This window comes from Rutidosis leptorrhynchoides, chromosome 3 (genome assembly GCF_046630445.1).
Source record: "Rutidosis leptorrhynchoides isolate AG116_Rl617_1_P2 chromosome 3, CSIRO_AGI_Rlap_v1, whole genome shotgun sequence".
Classification (NCBI taxonomy): Eukaryota; Viridiplantae; Streptophyta; class Magnoliopsida; order Asterales; family Asteraceae; genus Rutidosis; species Rutidosis leptorrhynchoides.
In genome coordinates, this window is record NC_092335.1 from 13498976 (window position 1) to 13520041 (window position 21066).

General features: G+C 36.9%; 1 protein-coding gene across 1 annotated transcript; it reads left to right on the forward strand.

Annotated features, from left to right (window-relative positions):
* Positions 1-16949: 16949 nt before the first annotated feature.
* LOC139896403 (ethylene-responsive transcription factor ABI4-like) lies at positions 16950-17981 on the forward strand. The gene has a single exon (XM_071879037.1). The coding sequence runs from the start codon at positions 16950-16952 to the stop codon at positions 17979-17981; it is 1032 nt and encodes a 343-aa protein (XP_071735138.1).
* Positions 17982-21066: the final 3085 nt, after the last annotated feature.

The following is a 21066-nucleotide window of genomic DNA, read 5'->3' on the forward strand; positions in this document are numbered from 1 at the left end:
AATGGGTGCTTTAGTCCCCCTCGGGTGATCCCAATCGGTGTCAAAAAATAATAATAATAATAACTATGTACAACAATCAAGTATAACTATAACTAACATATATTACAAGGGCCTATTCTTTACATTTTCAAAAAGAACTTATCGACTTATCAGCTTTATGGTTGGGAAATCATATTTTGAGAGGATTATACATTAGTGATGATATAAATATGGATGTTTGTTGTTTTTAAAAAAGGGCAAATGGTCGAAAAAGGTAAACTATGTTATCCAATTTGACAATCAAGGTAACCCTCAATTTGCCTAAGTTTAAAAAGGACTTTAATTTTATTTTTGTTCAAGAAAATGAATATGTGTTCAAAAATTTTAAAATTGGGGTAATCTTCGTCAAATTCATAAACGATCGTTAGTCAAAAATACACAATTGATCTCTAAAATTTCTTAAATTTTACACCTATCGTCCTTTCATCATCTTCATAACCTTAAACCATCAAGAACACCTTTACTTATCAATTATAGGGTTCTTAACATCGATTCATTAATAAAACCAGAGGAACCAACAATCGACCAACCATTAGTAAAACCACATCTATTCATTGAGTTTTTAAACACTATTTTCAATCCACAAACAAAAAATGAAGACTTTAAAATTATACATATAGAACCAATTACGAAAGCAACATCAAAATACCACTATCATCGTCACCATTGCTACAAATCTGTGAAGTAACAGCTCCACCGCCGCGTCCAATGCTGCAACCCTGTCGTTACCCACAAACACCACCGCTGCTACTTCTGTAACATTCGCAGGTCGGGCTTAGATGTAAAATGACCTTTTTGCCCTTAGGCATAATTGTGCGATTAATTATGCTTTTATTTTAGTTAAATATTTTATGTTATTTTATTAAGACCAGTTTGTGACAAGGGTCACAGAACAGGTTCGTTTATTTAATTTGTACTCTGTTAGGGTTGTCAAATTAAGTACGATGATATCAGATAACTGATAAATACCCGTGTGAGATGAGGTATTGTGTTTAACACAAATATATAAGCTAGTTACCAGCTCCTTCTCTCATTTTCTTGAAACCGTACGGATGTAGATCAGAACAGTAGTTGTTGTTTAATTTGGCTATTTTCTAGCCGTTATGATGTCCGCGTGACTTATGATTCTCAGAATGTAAATTATGAAAATGCATAAGTGTTGAGTAGACTTTTTAGTGGCGATTTTGATACTAATTTGTTGTATTGTGCTGTATTGTGCTGTTTGGTGCTAATGGTCAGAAACAAACTTGATTTGCCTTATGTTCATGTGATAAGGATAAGGAAGCAGCTCAGTGATAGATTATCTGAGCTGGTTGCGGGTATTCGGTGAGTGGGTCTATCTCCGGATAGAGTATTAAGTAGCTGACACGCTACTTGTTCAAACTCTTTATTATTATGTTTATTGTAACAACCCAACCCGATATACAAACGATCACGCGGAAATATCAATTAAAAAAAATTCTTTGTGCAGTAAATGGCGCGGCGTGCCATCCCCTTGCGCGGCGCGCAAAAGGGGCCTGGCAGCCCGCTGTCCAAAAAGTCCCAAATGCGAAATGTTTGACCACTTCCCGACGTATTTAGACAAAACGCTTTTCACAACATATTCATATATGAAAAACTAACACGTTCCATTCATAAAATAAGTTTTACGAGGCGGGGCCCACATCGACCCAATTTACCCTTTAAGTACAAAATTCAAGTTTCGACCCCACAATTTTGAACACAAAATAAAAGCCGAGCATGGCGTTTGGGGATACGCTACCCAATCCTAATTAATCCAAAAGCAAGCCTTCTAAAGCAACTACGCGAGCCACTAGTTCCCACGCTTACTCGAGCCACCTCATCCAAGCAAATCTATAAAAAAAGTAAACAACGAGAGGGTAAGCTAACGCTTAGTGAGTGAAAATATACTACATACATATATATGCATAAAATGGACACGCCACATAAATAAACAAATACCGCATACCGAAGCATCCAAGCATAAAGGCAAGCTAATCTAAGCATAATGTACGATCACTAAGCAACAAACTAAATATGCATCAACAAACATAAGTTCACCAACGACGATGTGAACAACGCCAAGAAGCTACACCCGGAGGGTAGCTACATCACGACAATACAACAATATATATATATATATATATATATATATATATATATATATATATATATATATATATATATATATATATATATATATATATATATATATATATATATAACAATATATAAACGAATAAGGTTAACCCCTTAACCCATTACCGAATACCAAACACCACAATGAAGATTGGCCGAACTACACGAGCCTTAGTAATCCAAAACCACACGAGATCACTATCTTCAACAAGACAACATCGAGGTTGGCCGAACTACACGAGCCTTAGTAATCCGAAACCACACGAGATTACTATCTTTAACAAGACAACATCGAGGTTGGCCAAACTACACGAGCCTTAGTAATCCGAAACCACACGAGATTACTCCCTCAATAAGATGACCGAACTACACGCGTCATCGTGAATCCGAACTACACGCGACTCACTTCTCAACATCAAAACCCTTCGCCATTGGGGTTATATCATCCACATCACAACCACGTGTGATAATGTATACACCAAATGTGTACTTCGCCAAAGGTGATAAACCAAAATGCACAACCGTGCCAATTGGACCTATACACAAGTCCATCAAAACTACCTATATGTGAAGTGAGCTCTATAGCCGAGAATCACTTCACCCGACCCGCACCCATCCTACACATACATATGCACATAAGATATTAACACTCACCTTGAAGTCTTGATGGATGCCAAACCAAAATCCACAATCGCCGATGGAATGTACCTCTTCCATTTATCACATAACAAGTAACACAATTAGGATTGACTTACAAACCAACCCAATTGACACTTAGTGCAATTTCGACCCAAATGCACTTCCAAGTACAAACCGCGCCCAAGATTAACCAATAATCACTAACACAAGTGAGAATGGTCCTAATACGCCAATTAAACCCAATCATAGGTGTTAAACACCTATCTTGCCCAAAATGACACTTAAACCCTAATTTTGACCCATAAGGAGTCAACGTCGCTCCATTAGCAAGTTTTGACACCAAAACATATTTAACTCGGTTTTATACTTCAACTTCATCCATTTTAAGTTTATAAACCTTATTAAATCGACAATTGGGTCATAATCATCAACAAACCCTAATTTTGACTCTAGTCAAAATTAGTCAACCACAAGAACCCTAACGGTCTCCAAAACATCAATAATCACTAATACTAGTGATTATACACCATTTACAAGTCTTAAACATGGTTAAATCATTAACCAACCCAAAACCCGCCAAATATCAAAATAGCAAGTTTCCATAAACCCTCTTCATCAACTAAATGGGTTTTACAACTAGCAATCTCAAACCCTAACTTGAATATCAAATCTAACAAATGAAATTCGGAGTTTGAACTTACCAATACCGCTAAAATGATGCCGTTGACGAGATGAACAACTTTAATACTTGAGGTTTGACCCGAAACACTCGTCTTCTTCTCCAATTGGAGCTCTCTCTCACAAAAATGGGTTTCTCCCTCTAGGGTTTGATGAAAGTATTTGTGTGGGTGAAAAGAGGATAAGAATGATCAATGGATCAGTTTTGATGACCCCAAACCGACCCCAAGTGAAAAGACCAAAGTACCCCTCATTTAAACACTTTAAAAATGCTGAAAATTGCATCAGACGCATTCGGAGCGCCGCTCCACCTTCAGGTCAGTTTTCAGTAACTTGTTTTGGCCATAACTTTTTGACCGTAGCTCCGTTTTCGATGAATCAAATATCGTTGGAAACGTAATAAGATTTTATTTCCAATGGTAAGGATTTGAAACATCAACACAAACTTTATTTGGGGTTGAAAAGATACGTACACACCTTGTCACTTCAGACAACGTCCAGTCTCCTTCGACGTTCGAGCAAGCAACACGTACATGCTTCGTACACTTCATACACACATCGTACACCATAAATACATTATGTACAATAAATATTTGGGTCTTACAACTCTCCCCCACTTAAACTCAATCACGTCCTCGTGATCCTCGTCACTTAACCAAATGGACCTACCCTCCACGGTCCTCAACATAAGTCTCAATCCGAACTTTCCTAGACAATTCTTCCCAAATGAATCACCTTTAACAACTAAATCGTCACCCGCGATTTATCAAATCCACCAACCGAGCACTAAAACCTTGCTCAATCCCTCACATCGGGAAACACTCGACCAATCTCGAACTGAGATATCAATCCCCTAGCGTACCCTTACCGAGTACAATGCTAAAAGCAACCAAGTCAACCTAAGGTCAACAACACGAAACGATGGAGACCGAACCAAATGAATCCTTACGGATAACACCAATCACTAAACATCCCTTGTAGTGTGCAATACGACCCATACGCAACTACCGTAACATCATAACAAACGGTTAAAATCGATAGCGCCCAAAACGACTATGGCAACGCTAATCCAAAGGTGTACCAAAATCGACAATCGTCACACCCGTAACAACATGTGAGCGAAGCACGGCTATCGCATCACTAATCCTACAACATGGTTCTCACGACCCCACCATCGGTGTATAAATCAACCGATAGTTTACACAACATGGTCCTTACGACCCCACCATCGGTGTATAAAACAACCGATAGATCACACAACACGGTCCTTACGACCCCACCATTGGTGTATAAAACAACCAATAGATCAAACATCACGGTCCTTACGACCCCACCATTGGTGTATAAACAACCAATAGATCAAACAACATGAAGGCTGGCCGAAAACACACGCGCCTTAGTGAATCCGAACTACACGCGACTCACTACCTTCCTGGCAACAACAATTGGGATTGGCCGAACTACACGCGCCATAGTGAATCCGAACTACACGAGAGTCATTATCCCAAAGGAATGACCAAACTACACGAGTCATTTGTGAATCCGAACTACACGAGACTCACTCCTCAATACAATGACCGAAACCACACGAGTCATTGGTGAATCCGAACTACACGTGATTCACTTCCACAATAAGATGACCGAACTACACGCGTCATCGTGAATCCGAACTACACGAGATTCACAACTCAACACCGGATGAAGTCAGCGGACCCCGAAAGTCATGCTTCACCGATATAAAACATACGCCCATGATGAAGTCAGCGGACCTCGAAAGTCATGCTTCACCGATATAACACATACGCCCATGATGAAGTCAGTGGACCCCGAAGGTCATGCTTCACCAATCACATATTCACATGATGAAGTCAGCGGACCCCGAAGGTCATGCTTCACCAATCAATAATCCCATGATAAAATCAGCGGACCCCGAAGAACATGCTTCACCAATCAACGCCCTTTTGGCCTCGAACAACGAGTAGCGTAACATCGCGCTCTACTACGCCATAGTGAATCCTAACGGATACCACTAACCATTCACACAATCGAGCAAGAACCACCTATATCAAACATAGGCACAAAACAATAATTCTCCAAAAGAGAACCCGACACACACATCCCTTAACCGAGGGATTTCACCCTGCTCGCCAAACACGTCCTTTATCTCTCAACGAGATTTTCCACATTACCACCTCGGTGGTAATTTAAATTCAAACCATAAGTACAATTTAACTAAAATTGTACTCTACCATAAATCGACCAAAACTAGGTCCCAACACAAGTTTCGGATCTACCAAAAGCGTTATCCGAAATCTCACACTAAAACTTCCTCGTGCGGGAGTGTAACTCCCCCACTTGGAACTACATCCCATAACCGCATCTCGTACAACCGTACAATGCTACCAAAGATAGACTTTACCAACAATTGAGTTCACACGACCCATCACCACATCTTGCTCCAACCTTGAACACACAAAGGATTTTAACCAATCCTTAAACACTTCGAACGAAAAGTTCATCATAACTACACAAACTTTACTCTCGCAATCATCCAATTGCTATAGTTTATCAACTTCCACCTAGTCACTCATGTACCTAAGAGTTTTCACTTCGGTACCCTAAGTACAATGTAGCCACAACATAATCGGATTCGAACACCACGCTAGTGAAATGTCCCGTTCTTATTGATTAAAAACGTTCCATATTAATTGATTTCGTTGCGAGGTTTTGACCTCTATATGAGACGTTTTTCAAAGACTGCATTCATTTTAAAACAAACCATAACCTTTATTTCATCAATAAAGGTTTAAAAAGCTTTACGTAGATTATCAAATTATGATAATCTAAAATATCCTGTTTACACACGACCATTACATAATGGTTTACAATACAAATATGTTACAATAAAATAAGTTTCTTGAATGCAGTTTTTACACAATATCATACAAGCATGGACTCCAAATCTCGTCCTTATTTAAGTATGCGACAGCGGAAGCTCTTAATAATCACCTGAGAATAAACATGCTTAAAACGTCAACAAAAATGTTGGTGAGTTATAGGTTTAACCTATATATATCAAATCGTAACAATAGACCACAAGATTTCATATTTCAATACACATCCCATACATAGAGATAAAAATCATTCATATGGTGAACACCTGGTAACCGACATTAACAAGATGCATATATAAGAATATCCCCATCATTCCGGGACACCCTTCGGATATGATATAAATTTCGAAGTACTAAAGCATCCGGTACTTTGGATGGGATTTGTTAGGCCCAATAGATCTATCTTTAGGATTCGCGTCAATTAGGGTGTCTGTTCCCTAATTCTTAGATTACCAGACTTAATAAAAAGGGGCATATTCGATTTCGATAATTCAACCATAGAATGTAGTTTCACGTACTTGTGTCTATTTTGTAAATCATTTATAAAACCTGCATGTATTCTCATCCCAAAAATATTAGATTTTAAAAGTGGGACTATAACTCACTTTCACAGATTTTTACTTCGTCGGGAAGTAAGACTTGGCCACTGGTTGATTCACGAACCTATAACAATATATACATATATATCAAAGTATGTTCAAAATATATTTACAACACTTTTAATATATTTTGATGTTTTAAGTTTATTAAGTCAGCTGTCCTCGTTGGTAACCTACAACTAGTTGTCCACAGTTAGATGTACAGAAATAAATCGATAAATATTATCTTGAATCAATCCACGACTCAGTGTATACGTATCTCAGTATCGATCACAACTCAAACTATATATATTTTGGAATCAACCTCAACCCTGTATAGCTAACTCCAACATTCACATATAGAGTGTCTATGGTTGTTCCGAAATATATATAGATGTGTCGACATGATAGGTCGAAACATTGTATACGTGTCTATGGTATCTCAAGATTACATAATATACAATACAAGTTGATTAAGTTATGGTTGGAATAGATTTGTTACCAATTTTCACGTAGCTAAAATGAGAAAAATTATCCAATCTTGTTTTACCCATAACTTCTTCATTTTAAATCCGTTTTGAGTGAATCAAATTGCTATGGTTTCATATTGAACTCTATTTTATGAATATAAACAGAAAAATTATAGGTTTATAGTCGGAAAAATAAGTTACAAGTCGTTTTTGTAAAAGTAGTCATTTCAGTCGAAAGAACGACGTCTAGATGACCATTTTAGAAAACATACTTCCACTTTGAGTTTAACCATAATTTTTGGATATAGTTTCATGTTCATAATAAAAATCATTTTCTCAGAATAACAACTTTTAAATCAAAGTTTATCATAGTTTTTAATTAACTAACCCAAAACAGCCCGCGGTGTTACTACGACGGCGTAAATCCGGTTTTACGGTGTTTTTCGTGTTTCCAGGTTTTAAACCATTAAGTTAGCATATCATATAGATATAGAACATGTGTTTAGTTGATTTTAAAAGTCAAGTTAGAAGGATTAACTTTTGTTTACGAACAAGTTTAGAATTAACTAAACTATGTTCTAGTGATTACAAGTTTAAACCTTCGAATAAGATAGCTTTATATGTATGAATTGAATGATGTTATGAACATCATTACTACCTTAAGTTCCTTGGATAAACCTACTGGAAAAGAGAAAAATGGATCTAGCTTCAACGGATCCTTGGATGGCTCGAAGTTCTTGAAGCAGAATCATGACACGAAAATAAGTTCAAGTAAGATCATCACTTGAAATAAGATTGTTATAGTTATAGAAATTGAACCAAAGTTTGAATATGATTATTACCTTGTATTAGAATGATAACCTACTGTAAGAAACAAAGATTTCTTGAGGTTGGATGATCACCTGACAAGATTGGAAGTGAGCTAGCAAACTTGAAAGTATTCTTGATTTTATGTAACTAGAACTTGTAGAATATATGAAGAACACTTAGAACTTGAAGATAGAACTTGAGAGAGATCAATTATATGAATAAAATTAAAGAATGAAAGTGTTTGTAGGTGTTTTTGGTCATTGGTGTATGGATTAGATATAAAGGATATGTAATTTTGTTTTCATGTAAATAAGTCATGAATGATTACTCATATTTTTGTAATTTTATGAGATATTTCTTGCTAGTTGCCAAATGATGGTTCCCACATGTGTTAGGTGACTCACATGGGCTGCTAAAAGCTGATCATTGGAGTGTATATACCAATAGTACATACATCTAAAAGCTGTGTATTGTACGAGTACGAATACGGGTGCATACGAGTAGAATTGTTGATGAAACTGAACGAGGATGTAATGGTAAGCATTTTTGTTAAGTAGAAGTATTTTGATAAGTGTATTGAAGTCTTTCAAAAGTGTATAAATACATATTAAAACACTACATGTATATACATTTTAACTGAGTCGTTAAGTCATCGTTAGTCGTTACATGTAAGTGTTGTTTTGAAACCTTTAGGTTAACGATCTTGTTAAATGTTGTTAACCCAATGTTTATAATATCAAATGAGATTTTAAATTATTATATTATCATGATATTATCATGTATGAATATCTCTTAATATGATATATATACATTAAATGTCTTTACAACGATAATCGTTACATATATGTCTCGTTTAAAAATCATTAAGTTAGTAGTCTTGTTTTTACATATGTAGTTCATTGTTAATATACTTAATGATATGTTTACTTATCATAGTATCATGTTAACTATATATATATCCATATATATGTCATCATATAGTTTTTACAAGTTTTAACGTTCGTGAATCACCGGTCAACTTGGGTGGTCAATTGTCTATATGAAACATATTTCAATTAATCAAGTCTTAACAAGTTTGATTGCTTAACATGTTGGAAACATTTAATCATGTAAATATCAATCTCAATTAATATATATAAACATGGAAAAGTTCGGGTCACTACAGCTAGTAGGTATAAAAGAGGCACCTAATGTCGCGTCACGTAGACTCCTTTACCAACATACATCGAGATCCAAAACACTCGATTTCAAGGGTTTCATCCCACCCGTCGAACCTCATGGTTCATCAACTTCCACACATAAGCGAACACGCGCTTAACAACCGAACACCAAAACCCCTTCCCATGGCTTGGTAGAAACATTTCCCAAATACTAAGGAATGCTTGGTTGCACCAAGTCTTACTCCCTTCGCCCGACAATTCAAACGTCACCATAAGGTACTTCCATTAGGAACGTCACCCATAACAACAATATGCACAACACAAGGCATTTAATCAACTCAAATTCAAACGGCACTTAATAAATAATCAAAGGACATATTTATTAAAACGAAACGTACCTTAACGTCTCCTTGCCGCACCCGTCCCCGCTAACTTGAGACATTTCGACTTATGATATCCTTCTTCTTGGCAATTGAAGCACACCATGCCATCACCCTTTGGTACCGAACATTCCCAAGACTTGTGACCCCTCACGCCACAATTGTAACATCTAGCCACACTAGAATCCGATATATTCGTCCGTGTACCACCCGTGCTCACACTCGGACCCTTAGCCCTCTTACTCGGAGCACCATACGAAACAATCCTTCTTCCACTTAAAGGTTCACCCTTCTTGGATCGTGAATACGACTCGAAACCTCTAGCCAAGGCGAATAATTCTGCAAACGATTTCGCTTGACCCCGGCTAATTTTATTCTTCAAGTCATCATTCAAAGTCCGATAGAAATCTTGCATCAACAAATGATCATTCCCCAAATACTCAGGGCAAAAACGAGCCTTCGCCATAAAGGTCGTCTTGAGAGTATTCAAATCCATAGAACCCTGATGCAAATTTCGCAACTCATTACGCATTTCCGACAAATCGGCTGAAGTTCGGAACTCCTCGAAGAATTCTTTCCTAAACTCGTCCCATGATAACACCATAAACGTTTCACCACCTACAAGATCAATCTTACCATCCAACCAATCCTTCGCCCTACCCCGCAACAAACTAGTAGCGAGTCTTGTCCTCTTCTCGGGAGGGCATTTAAAAGTACGAAAACACCCTTCGACATCCGAGATCCAAGTTGTGCTCACCAAAGGCTCCGGTTTCCCGTCATACATCGGGGGTTTAGTCCTCATGAAGCTCTTAAGACAACGCTCCATTTCACCACTACTTTGAAGTTCGGAATACTTCCTATCCACTTCTTCTCAAAACGCACTCATTTGCTCCGCAACGGCGGCCGCAACTCTAGCGTTAAACTCCAAATCGTTCGTCTCGATCCCGTTTCCCGTCGCCATTCTAAGGAATGCAAAAGCGATTAGATCATGAATGTATAAAGTACACACACAATACCGCCCCCATCTTGCTAAACACTCGTCGCACATCACTTGTTAGACACGATTTGCACCCGTAATAAGGTTTGCAAGTCCTTATTACGCACACACGCCGTATCGACTCGTTAGTACAGCGACCGCCTCGCTCGATGATATAAACAATCACAAACAAAATCCTACGCGATATAAGCATTCGCAAGAATTATCATCACAACACAATAACATATTAATAATATCCGCATTACTAATATAAACGTTAGTCCACCTATAAACAAGGCGCTAACTATAACCCATTCCGACCCGTACTCCTACAAGTCCCGCAACAAATAAGCATACACAAAAGTCTAAGTCTAGGCACTTATCTCAAGTCACCTAAATCTCTTAGACCATGCTCTGATACCACTTGTAACAACCCAACCCGATATACAAACGATCACGCGGAAATATCAATTAAAAAAATTCTTTGTGCAGTAAATGGCGCGGCGCGCCATCCCCTTGCGCGGCGCGCAAAAGGGGCCTGGCAGCCCGCTGTCCAAAAAGTCCCAAATGCGAAAATCTTTGACCACTTCACGACGTATTTAGACAAAACGCTTTTCACAACATATTCATATATGAAAAACTAACACGTTCCATTCATAAAATAAGTTTTACGAAGCGGGGCCCACATCGACCCAATTTACCATTTAAGTACAAAATACAAGTTTCGACCCCACAATTTTGAACACAAAATAAAAGCCGAGCATGGCGATTGGGGATATGCTACCCAATCCTAATTATTCTAAAAGCAAGCCTTCTAAAGCAACTACGCGAGCCACTAGTTCCTACGCTTACCCGAGCCACCTCATCCAAGCAAATCTATAAAAAAAAAAGTAAACAACGAGAGGGTAAGCTAACGCTTAGTGAGTGAAAATATACTACATACATATATATGCATAAAATGGACACGCCACATAAATAAACAAATACCGCATACCGGAGCATCCAAGCATAAAGGCAAGCTAATCTAAGCATACCGTACGATCACTAAGCAACAAACTAAATATGCATCAACAAACATAAGTTCACCAACGACGATGTGAACAACGCTAAGAAGTTACACCCGGAGGGTTAGCTACATCACGACAATACAACAATATATATATATATATATATATATATATATATATATATATATATATATATATATATATATATATATATATATATATATATATATATATATATATATATATATATATATATATATATCAATATATATCAATATATAAACGAATAAGGTTAACCCCTTAACCCATTACCGAATACCAAACACCACAATGAAGATTAGCCGAACTACACGAGCCTTAGTAATACAAAACCACACGAGATTACTATCATCAACAAGACAACATCGAGGTTGGCCGAACTACACGAGCCTTAGTAATCCGAAACCACACGAGATTACTATCTTCAACAAGACAACATCGAGGTTAGCCGAACTACACGAGCCTTAGTAATCCGAAACCACACGAGATTACTTCCTCAATAAGATGACCGAACTACACGCGTCATCGTGAATTCAAACTACACGCGACTCACTTCTCAACATTAAAACCCTTCGCCATTGGGGTTATATCATCCACATCACAATCACGTGTGATAATGTACACACCAAATGTGTACTTCGCCAAAGGTGATCAACCAAAACGCACAACCGTGCCAATTGGACCTATACACAAGTCCATCAAAATCACATATATGTGAAGTGAGCTCTATAGCCGAGAATCACTTCACCCGACCCGCACCCATCCTACACATACATATGCACATAGGATATTAACACTCCCCTTGAAGTCTTGATAGATGCCAAACCAAAATCCGCAATAGCCGATGGAATGTACCTATACCATTTATCACATAACAAGTAACACAATTAGGGTTGACTTACAAACCAACCCAATTGACACTTAGTGCAATTTCGACCCAAATGCACTTCTAAGTACAAACCGCGCCCAAAATTAACCAATAATCACTAACACAAGGGAGAATGGTCCTAATACGCCAATTAAACCCAATCATAGGTGTTAAACACCTATCTTGCCCAAAATGACACTTAAACCCTAATTTTAACCCATAAGGAGTCAACATCGTGCCATTAGCAAGTTTTGACACCAAAACATATTTAACTCGGTTTTATACTTCAACTTAATCCATTTTAAGTTTATAAACCTTATTAAATTGACAATTGGGTCATAATCATCAACAAACCCTAATTTTGACTCTAGTCAAAATTAGTCAACCTCAAGAACCCTAATGGTCTCCAAAACATCAATAATCACTAATACTAGTGATTATACACCATTTACAAGTCTTAAACATGGTTAAATCATTAACCAACCCAAAACCCGCCAAATATCAAAATAGCAAGTTTCCATAAACCCTCTTCATCAACTAAATGGGTTTTACAACTAGCAATCTCAAACCCTAACTTGAATATCAACTCTAACAAATGAAATTCGGAGTTTGAACTTACCAATACTGCCAAAATGATGCCGTTGACGAGATGAACAACTTTAATACTTGAGGTTTGACCTGAAACACTCTTCTTCTTCTCCAATTGGAGCTCTCTCTCTCTCACAAAAATGGGTTTCTCCCTCTAGGGTTTGATGAAAGTGTTTGTGTGGGTGAAATGAGGATAAGAATGATCAATGGATCAGTTTTAATGACCCCAAACCGACCCCAAGTGAAAAGACCAAAGTACCCCTCATTTAAACACTTTAAAAATGCTGAAAATTGCATCAGACGCATTCGGAGCGCCGCTCCATAAGGTGGAGCGCCGCTCCAACCTTCAGGTTAGTTTTCAGTAACTTATTTTGGCCATAAATTTTTGACCGTAGCTCTGTTTTCGATGAATCAAATATCGTTGGAAACATAATAATATTTTATTTCCAATGGTAAGGATTTGAAACATCAACACAAACTTTATTTGGGGTTGAAAAGATACGCACACACCTTGTCACTTTAGACAACATCCAGTCTCCTTCGACGTTCGAGCAAGCAACACGTACATGCTTCGTACACTTCATACACGCATCGTACACCATAATTACATTATGTACACTAAATATTTGGGTCTTACATTTATACTCTGCATGAATACCATGTGTAGTTAGATATTGCCATGCTAGTTAGGACGATTGCATGACTGATTATCTGTGATCTTATATGCGCACTATTTGGTGGACACCAACCTAGGCGGCAAGGTTGGGAACCCACCGAGGCAGAAAGGTAGGGTTTGTGTGAGGTCGACCGTGGTAGCCTGGTCGGGTCATGATGTTACTGATTGTTCAGTATAGCATAAAAGGACGCATGTGTTGCTTCTGGAGGGTTATGCAGTGGATTCAGTAAAGTGGACTATCTGTAGACTGTAGCCTGATCAGCTAAGTCGTGTGCTCGTACAAGCCGCCGATCCTCATATTGTCAGTTGTTGTTATATGCTAGTTCAGGATGTTAGCATATCTGTGATCCTTGCATGTTCAGTTGCTTATGCTTGGTCTGTTAGATAGTATCCATTCACTTAGAAGTTGTGCTAATTCCCTCACATTTCCACCCATTGCAGGTTTAGGTACTGCTGGTTAGAAGGGCGTTGCGGACGGATTGAAGACATGTTTGACTATGAGCTTACTCTGATGTTTTCTATGTTAATGATGTTTTCACGTAACACCGTTGTTGTATAAAGTCAGTTTGTAAACAATGTAAACATTAACTAAGGCTTCTTTGATAATTAAGTATTTACTTCCGCTGTGTTTTAAAAAAAACAGGGTGTTACAACTTTGTTGCAATCAGTATGGGCCTGCTTTCACAAAATCAATCTAGGTCTGCTTCTCAAAATCGATTTCATATTTTTGCAATCGATCTGGGTTGAATTCAACAAACGCGCCTGATTCATTATTGGTTTTTATGACAAATTTACTACATATGTTGGTTTTGATTTGGTCTTCAACATCGCTACTGTTGCATCTGTTCTTCTATGTCGCTTTATTCTTTTGATTTGTTTAGAGATTTGTGGGTGTTGTTTATAGATGTAGTGTGCTCGGTTAGTGTAGATCTGGGTTTGATAGATTTTTGCAACTGAATTGAATCATGTTTTTCAACAAGTTCATTCTTTTGTTCATTCTTAGGTTAGTGTAGATATGGGTTCATAGATGTAGTGTACTCGGTTAAATGTTTTTGTTGTTAAAAAGATTCAAGATTAGATGTTCTTGTTATATATGCCCAGCAGCTGCTCTATTTGTTTGTAGCTTCCATGGATGATAAAGATAAATATGAATGAAGAATGATGATGAAGAGGACGATGGGTACAAATTTTAAGAAACTTTAGGGACCAATTGTGTATTTTTGACTAACAATATTAATGAAAATTTGACGAAGGTTACCTCAATTTTTAATTTTTTTTAACACGTAATCCTTTTCTTGAGCAAAAAATAAATTGAAGTCCTTTTTGGATTTAGGTAAATTGGCGGTTACCTTGATTGTCAAATTGAGTAACATATGTTACCTTTTCGGACCATTTACCCTTTGAAAAATGTAACATACTAAACAACTTCACATCAATATAAAATGTACTTTATCAATTTCAATCTTATCTTCCAAAACAACTTAGTTCCATTAACATGTACATAATTCTGTACATAATACTGTACATAATTCCAATCATTTTTCATCACTTGACTGTAAAATTCTACGTATATGTACAAAATCAACATTTCATTTTGCATCACTACTTGGCAATAAGATTCTACTATATCTATAATGATACGTTAGCTAGCGTATAGAAAACCTTTTGAATAAGTTTATTTTTATAAAGAACCAATCACCATATACGTGAAGAAGGTCTATAAAACCATAGTTGCGCTGAAGCCATATAGCGCCAAACAAATTAATATAAAGGCAGCGTTCAGCGCATAAGTCCCGATAACTCTACGAGATGCAGTTGTACACGTCATCAAGAAGAAGATCACGCAAAGATCGTATCTGAATATTTAGGAATGGACCAATCAACTCTGGTTTTTAGTAGTTGATCACTGGACAATTAGATTGTGACGTGTGTTCTTTTGAGGGTCAAGTTTTGGCTCTAAATAAGGACAATTGTTTCTTCATTATTGTGACACTTTAAATCATTGTTAGACCATCTTTAACGCCCCTGTATTACTCGCGTGCTATCTCCGAAATCACCCAACACGCCTATAGCAATGGCGTGCTTGTTTGTGTGCTTATGGCGTGCGTGCATCTTGCACGTAGAAGAAAGCAGTGTGTTAGTGTTTTTCTTGCTTTTCATTGGTTGATTTTCTTTTTCTAATTACTTTTTATCCCTCTTTTTACTCAACTTTCAATCATATTTTAACACATCATCCAACACACCACTTAATACTCCACCCCATTACATAGCAGTCTAGCAGCATGCTCATCAAGCACCCCACCCCCACCCAGCAACACGCCAACACGCCCCTTCAGGGATAAAGATGGTCTTAGAGGAGGTAATGAAGATGTTTCTCTCTCTAAGACCGATCAAGTAAAGAAATTGGACCGGACTCGAATAGCTTTTGAATCTTGTAAATCGTCGTTAATCGGAGAGCATATTCCGATTAAATCGTTCACTATTAACGTGATCTAAACCTTCACTCGTATCTAAACATGATCATTATGTATGCATTCTACTTATTTTTCATCAGTTTACACTAAAATTCTATACACAACAAATCCAGCATTTTTTATTTTTATCACTTGAGAGTGTGATACTACAATAAATAATCAAATATCTTGATCTAGCTTCTAGCTTCTAGGTCAATGAAAAGGCAAAAACAATCCTTACACATGTAAGTAACTTGATATAATCCAAAATATAAGTAAATTCACCAATCCATTATTTTTTTCATTTTTCTGAAACAAAATGCACCAATGTTGTTATCCATTATGTTCCTTAACAACAAAACAATCTTTTCTCTTCACCTACTTTATAATATTCGGACTCTTTTTGACCAACAGTATATATAACATCACCGCCTTCTTCCACCATTTACCATCACACACCGTCACTATCCACCTCTCTCTACTATTTACTCTGTTTCCTCCACCTTACAACTTAGGTTTTATCGCCATCTTTTTAAGTATACTACCATTAATATTATGGACACAGACAACAACAACGTTAACAATTCCCACCTTCCAACCACTTCCTCTCCGCCACCTCCCACCACAAGTCCGCCGCGAAACAACCACCGGAAGTCCAAAGGCAAAGGAGGACCGGATAATTCCAAATTCAAATACAGAGGTGTTCGACAACGTAGTTGGGGCAAGTGGGTCGCGGAGATCCGCGAGCCACGCAAACGTACCCGTAGATGGCTTGGTACGTTTGCAACAGCGGAAGATGCGGCTCGTGCATACGACCGAGCCGCAGTTATTCTATATGGTGCGAGAGCACAACTTAACTTGCAACAACCGTCACCGGATGGTTGTAACAATAACTCAAATTCTACTGCCGCCACGTCAGCTTCTTCATCGCCACGTGGTGGTGGTGGAAGCGGGAGTTCGTCGTCCTCTTCAACTACTCAAACATTAAGGCCGATACTTCCTCGGCCGGCTGCTTTTAATCTTACGTTTGCACCATCTCAAACGACGCCGTCTAATGTGCCTATTTTGGCTAATTATATGCCGTACCCTTATTATCCCACCGTACAACAAAGTACAAATTGTGGTGGGAATATAGTACAATATGCTTTGCAACTTGTGCAACCACATCATCATCAGTATTTACCCTACGCAAACTTGAATAAAATTAGGATGGGTGAGGGTGAGGACCCCACTTCAAGAGTGACAACAGCATCAACAAATCCAACCTCGTATGACTTAAACACCAACGTAAGCCCTAGAGACAAGAAAATTAGTCAACAACAACAATTACAACCGATGAGACAACAATTTGAAAACCTTCGACCGATGAAAGAGGAGGTTAATTCATTGGTGGGGTCGGTGGGGTCAAGTCTTTCACTTGTGTCAAATTCCTCGCCGACAATGGTGGCCGGAGATTCGGTTTCGGATCCGACAGTGGCTGCCGGCGGCGGTGAGCCGTCGTCGCCGTCTTTGTGGTCGTTGACAAATGATGATGAGTACCCACCGCCTAGTATATGGGACTACGGAGATCCGTCATTTGATTTTTGAAAAGTTTGGATTGATTTATTTGAAGTTTGAGGAGATTAGTTTAGAAATAATAGAATCCGGGGTTGAATTAGGTGGTTTAATTTAATGAGAAATTATTATATTATTATTGTTATATTATTTTTATGATGATCAAAGAGTTAGGGTTTTAAGGGGTCTTGACAGTGAAGATTTCGATCATATAGTCGTCTCATTGTTTGATAAGGTAAGCCAGATTTTTTTTCCCAAGTGAGTTTTATAATTACTGTATTTATTTTCAATGAACTTGATATGTCTTTAATTAATTAGAGAAATTTGTAGTACAATTTTAATTAAGTCTCTTAATGGTTAATCGTTGTTGGTTAGGTACTGTTTCAACTTCAGATTATCTATTTTCGATATCGATTGTAAAATCGTGCTTATTTAATAGCTAGCTTAGTTGTTCATGTACTCTTTTTTAAGTAATAAAATGTGGTTGCTTTTCTAAAAAAAAATGGTGCTTATTTAATCCGAGTTTGTCTTTTTATTTTAAAGAAGAAAAAAAAAAGAGAGGAAACCTTGTACCTTGAGCTAGAACGTACGCGTATTTAAATAGATTACGTTTTAGACTTAATTACGCCATTAGTCCTTAAAGTTTACCTCTTTTTTCATCATAGACCCTACACTTTGTTTTTTTCATGCCAGCCCTTAAAGTTCTATATTGGTTTCATTTTGGTCCCCAACCCTAACATCTGTTAACTAAGCTCCGTTAGTATCCTATCATGTGCAGACCAAACGAGGGTAAAAAAGTCTTTTTGAGTTTCTGTCTTTTATCACCTATCGACACCCCAACCCACATACGCATCAAAAAGAATCCCAATAAGACAACCCTAATCCCCAAATTCAACATACACACACTCGTCCAATTGAATTGCGAAAATGGTTGATTGTTGCTGTGGTAGACAAAATTGGTATTTGTGATGCCTATTTTTGTAACCTGGGTCACGAAATTGGTATTTATGATGCTTATTTTTTTTGACTTTTGTTTATCAATCAAAAAAGTCACCAATTTGTAATGGGTAATTGTTGTTGCTGTCCATAATAGTGCTACAAGATGAACTAACGTGATTTGTGCAAGTAACTTGTGCAGTTTGTAATTTGGACTAGTCTTTAGTTTGTTTAACATCATGTTTATGCAGATTGTTTATTGTTGACTGTTTGTGCAGTTTGTAACATCGTAACCACATAAACCATTTTGTCTTTGGTTCAAGTTTTGTGCAGTTTGTAACTGTTTGTGCAGTCTGCAAATTATCTTTGGTTCAATTTTTCAAGTTAAGTAGGAAAGTCATTAACCATTTTAGTCATTGTAGTACTGAGCATATACTTTCTCGTGCACAATGCTACGAACCTTATCAGAATATTGAGGTGCTTTGGGGATGCATCAGTTTCTTACATGTTCTGCCGAGACCTTTCCATTAAATTATCTGGGTCTTCCGGTGGGTAAAAACATGAATTTTTTTCTACCTCCTGGGCGGTGGTTATAAATAGGTTTTCTACAAGACTCGGTTCTTGGAAGGCGAAATCTTTATCTTTGGGGGGTAAACTCACATTGTCTTAATCAGTTCTCTCTTGAGTATGCCATTGTTTTTCATATCTTTAAGCTCGGCAAATGTCAATTTGAGGAAAAAGACCATTAATAAAATTTGCCTTGCTTTGAGGTATATTTTATTGTGGTTGATTTGGAAAAGGCGTAATCGTTTTTTCTTGATGAGCCACAAAAAAGGGAGTTAAATTTCAACGAATATATTTTGACCCACTTGAAGGTTGTCTCTCATTTGTGGATTTCTTCAATGAGTAAACAAATGGTGGGGATTTTCGAATGCTGGAGTGGAAATTCAAGGCGTGCAGTAGCAGTAGCTTGAGGAGTGAAATTTTTTATTAGGTGGTTGTATAAGTAGTCACACAAATGTATTTTGTCTTGTTCTTTGGTGTTTTGGTGTATCTGTGCCCCACTTCTTATGCTTGTATCTGTCCCCTTTGTGGCTTAGTTATATATGATCTTCCAGCTTTTCAAAAAATAACTTTCTCGTGCAAGAGGTATAATTTGCAGTCAAAATAACATGATAATTCATAAGTTTTGAAGCATCTAGATAATACAGAGTAACATAAGTACATAATAACATAAGTAGGGTTTATTTGGCGGCAATAGTACAGGTTTGTAAATAGACATTAGGCGGCAATAAATATAATAGGGTTATTATTGTTTAATGATACAATGACCAAACTGCCCTCTGCTCTTTCAAACTAACGGATTGTAGTCAACGGATGTTAATCCTCGGGATAAATATGAAATCATATCTAAACATTAAGGGTTGGTGTGAGAAAAAAGAACTTTAAGGCCCGTGATGAAAAAAAGGATAAACTTTAAGGACTAATGGTGTGATTAAGTCTACATTTTATATAGTTACTATAAAACATTCCCATATACCATAGCTGTTTTATATTACTGTATTATCTTAGTTGATACAGAGTATCTTCTTTAATTTATTCACTACGTTTTTACCTTTCTTAAAGTGGAAGGACTTTCATTATCATATTTTTATCTTTTTAATTTAGAAATTGATATTTTCACTTTAATTTGTAATAAATTTACTATTATTATACATTAAAAAGTTCTACAATGGAACTTCTTAATGAATAAAGTAGTAAATCTATTAAAATATTAAAGTGGATTTATCATTAACATGTTAATTTATTCATTACATTTTTACCTTGTAACCGTTTTATTATTGGGGGCAGGTTCAAACGAGAATCACAAAAAGGGCAAACACTGCGAGAACTTTTTGATTTTATAGTTTTTATATGCATTTAAATGCAAAAAATTAAATGCAAATGTTAATTAATGCTCATATCATTAACAAACATATGTTCATCACCACGAATTACATGTTAAATTGTTAACTATATGAAATGTTCACATGTTACACAATCAAATATGAACATGTGAACGGAAAAACTATATATTTGATTATATAAGTAAAATATATGCTTTTTCAAACTATTTTATGTTCATTTTTACTCTCCATCAATATTTATGAGTGATTCAATTTACTCACATGTGAAAATTTTT